The sequence below is a fragment of the Arachis ipaensis genome, chromosome B04 (assembly GCF_000816755.2).
Source record: "Arachis ipaensis cultivar K30076 chromosome B04, Araip1.1, whole genome shotgun sequence".
Taxonomy (NCBI): domain Eukaryota; kingdom Viridiplantae; phylum Streptophyta; class Magnoliopsida; order Fabales; family Fabaceae; genus Arachis; species Arachis ipaensis.
Window position 1 is genome coordinate 1,233,771 of NC_029788.2, and position 2,386 is coordinate 1,236,156.

Below are 2,386 nucleotides of genomic sequence, written 5' to 3' on the forward strand. Positions count from 1 at the left end.
CTATTAGAGAGTCAATGGAATATTTATACAATGTGTACAATGGGTTATATGAGTTAAAAAATGAATATCATCCATATTATCCAGAATAACCATCCGGATACTAGGGATAATAAACATCTCATCCCAAAAGCTTAAACTGATTTTGGGTTCACCAAGGATCAAACTCTTGACCTTTTGGATCTAGAGCTCTGATACCATGTCATGATACCACTCATCCCAAAAACTTCAGCAGCTGATGAAAAAAGATAACACTAATGATTATATCTCTAATACTTCCATTGTACAAATATTTCATTGGCTCCCTATACTTTCTCTTTTATAAATGATTATAATAAGCACCTTGTGTTCTTCACAAGTATAACCCTGTGTCTCTGCCATTCTTTTGCAAATACCGTCATCTGTGTATAGTGTTTTCCTCGCATGTGCTTCTGCAATAACGCAAATGAAGAACACGAGAAGCAGACTCGCTAAAATCATGTTCATCATCGACATTGTGGCTATCATGGTCTAATGCGTCAGGGGAAATTAAAAATGCTTTCATTTTATAACCAACTTTTGTAGTGCAAGGACAAAATTTGAGAAAGATTTTGCATCTTACTAGTTTCAACATTTTCTTTTTGGATGGACTTGTAATTAAAATGTTTACAAAACTATGATCAATGTATATGTACTTAGCGTTTGAACAAAGGCATTGAAGTTGAATGGGTAATTTTTAATTATTTATATTTTGTTGACTTTCAAAATTAAGTATTGTTTATTTTGACATAACGTATCCGCCAGGATTTTGAAGATCGAATGTTCATTTGTCCTTTATAAAATTTAACCTATGATATTAGACATGTAATGTAGCCATGGAAAATGATGTTTATATTTAGGGACCTTATAGTGTACAGATGTGGGTGTACAGATTTTTGTCTTTTTGTGGCTGAAAAGCGTGTCACTAAAAGTGTTACTTAAAGAGAAAGTGTTACCCTTAATCGTTAACTTGGCTCTGATACCAATTTTAACATTCGACTTTTCTTTAATTTCAATTTTAACATTCGACTTTTCTTTAATTTCAATTTTAACATTCGACTTTTCTTTAATTTCAATTTTAACATTCGACTTTTCTTTAATTTCAATTTTAACATTCGACTTTTCTTTCTTTTTCGAAATTAATTTCTCAAATAAGATTATAATTTGTATAGATTCAATTGGTGGTGCAAAATTATAATTTAAAGTATTTACCATTATTTTTCTTGTGTGATTATTTATTATTAGTCCTTGATTTATAACTCTGATTTATAGTTTTTTAATCTTGTTTTAGTTTATAATATTCTTTTTTGCATGGATTATTGTATATAAAATCTTTTATCTGTTTGTCTTTTTCTTTAATATAATTTTTCAAATCCTCAAGAACTTCTTTTATTTCTACATTTTCTGTTGTTTCTAAATATCTTTTTAATTTTTCAACTTCATACTCCATTTTTTCTTTCAATAGTTTTAATTCTTTTAAGTCATAATATGGTTTTCCAGGCATTTATAAATTTTTTAAGTTTAATTCCAACTTGTTTATGTTTATTCTTATTTCTATCCTTTTTATTATAAGGTCATTAATTTCGATCTGAATATTATTTAATTCTCTTTTATGTTCCTTTATTTTACTTTTTAATTTTTCCGCCCTTTTTCTTTTTATTTTATTTTCTGGTTTTTTCAATCTTTTTATACTTCATTATTTATTTTAGAATTTCTGCAAACTCTATCATCGATTCATCACTTTTTTTCAGAGATTCTATTAATTTCTCTAGTTCTTCAACTTCTCTTTTTAACTTGTCATAAATTATTTTTAGAGCTTCGAATGCTCTTTGATTTATTTCAGAAATAATTCAACCGATTTTCTCTTTCAAAGAGCTCTTGTTTCTTGTCTTGATAAGTTACATATATTTCTTCTCTATTTATTGTCATAATTTAGTGTTTAGAGTTTCATTTAATTTTTCGACCTTTTTTGTTAATTCTTTTATTTCAGAATTTTCTTCCTTAATTTTTAACTTAGATAGACTTAAAGGGCTATTAATTTTAGATTTTCTTATTTGAAAATTTAAGTGTAGCTTTAGAATGTGTGGTTAAGATTTTGCCACATAGACAAATCTTTAAAATTGCATCTGTACCTTAAAAATGTCCTTATATTTATGGTAATAAGTTCACTAGAGTATCAACAAAAAATAACTAATTTCGGTAAATAAATAAACAAATCTAATCACTTATTATTAATTTTTTTTAAGTTGTTCCTTTACTCCTATTCATTTTTTTTACTTTATTTCACTTTCAAGTAGTGTTCTTTTTACTTAATTTTTATTTTATGTTTTTATGGTTTTTAGTTTTTGGTTAGTTCCTTTTAATGTTCCAT

At 26.6% G+C, this 2,386-nt stretch overlaps 1 protein-coding gene across 1 annotated transcript in view; it reads right to left on the reverse strand.

Moving 5' to 3' along the window:
- The window catches only part of LOC107635817 (triacylglycerol lipase 2-like), a 1,449-nt gene extending 837 nt beyond the window's left edge, over positions 1–612 (reverse strand). Inside the window, exon 1 of the mRNA XM_021120247.1 lies at positions 340–612. Coding sequence (XP_020975906.1) covers positions 340–504 — 165 coding nt within the window. The 5' untranslated portion in view covers positions 505–612. The remainder of the gene's footprint in view (positions 1–339) is intronic.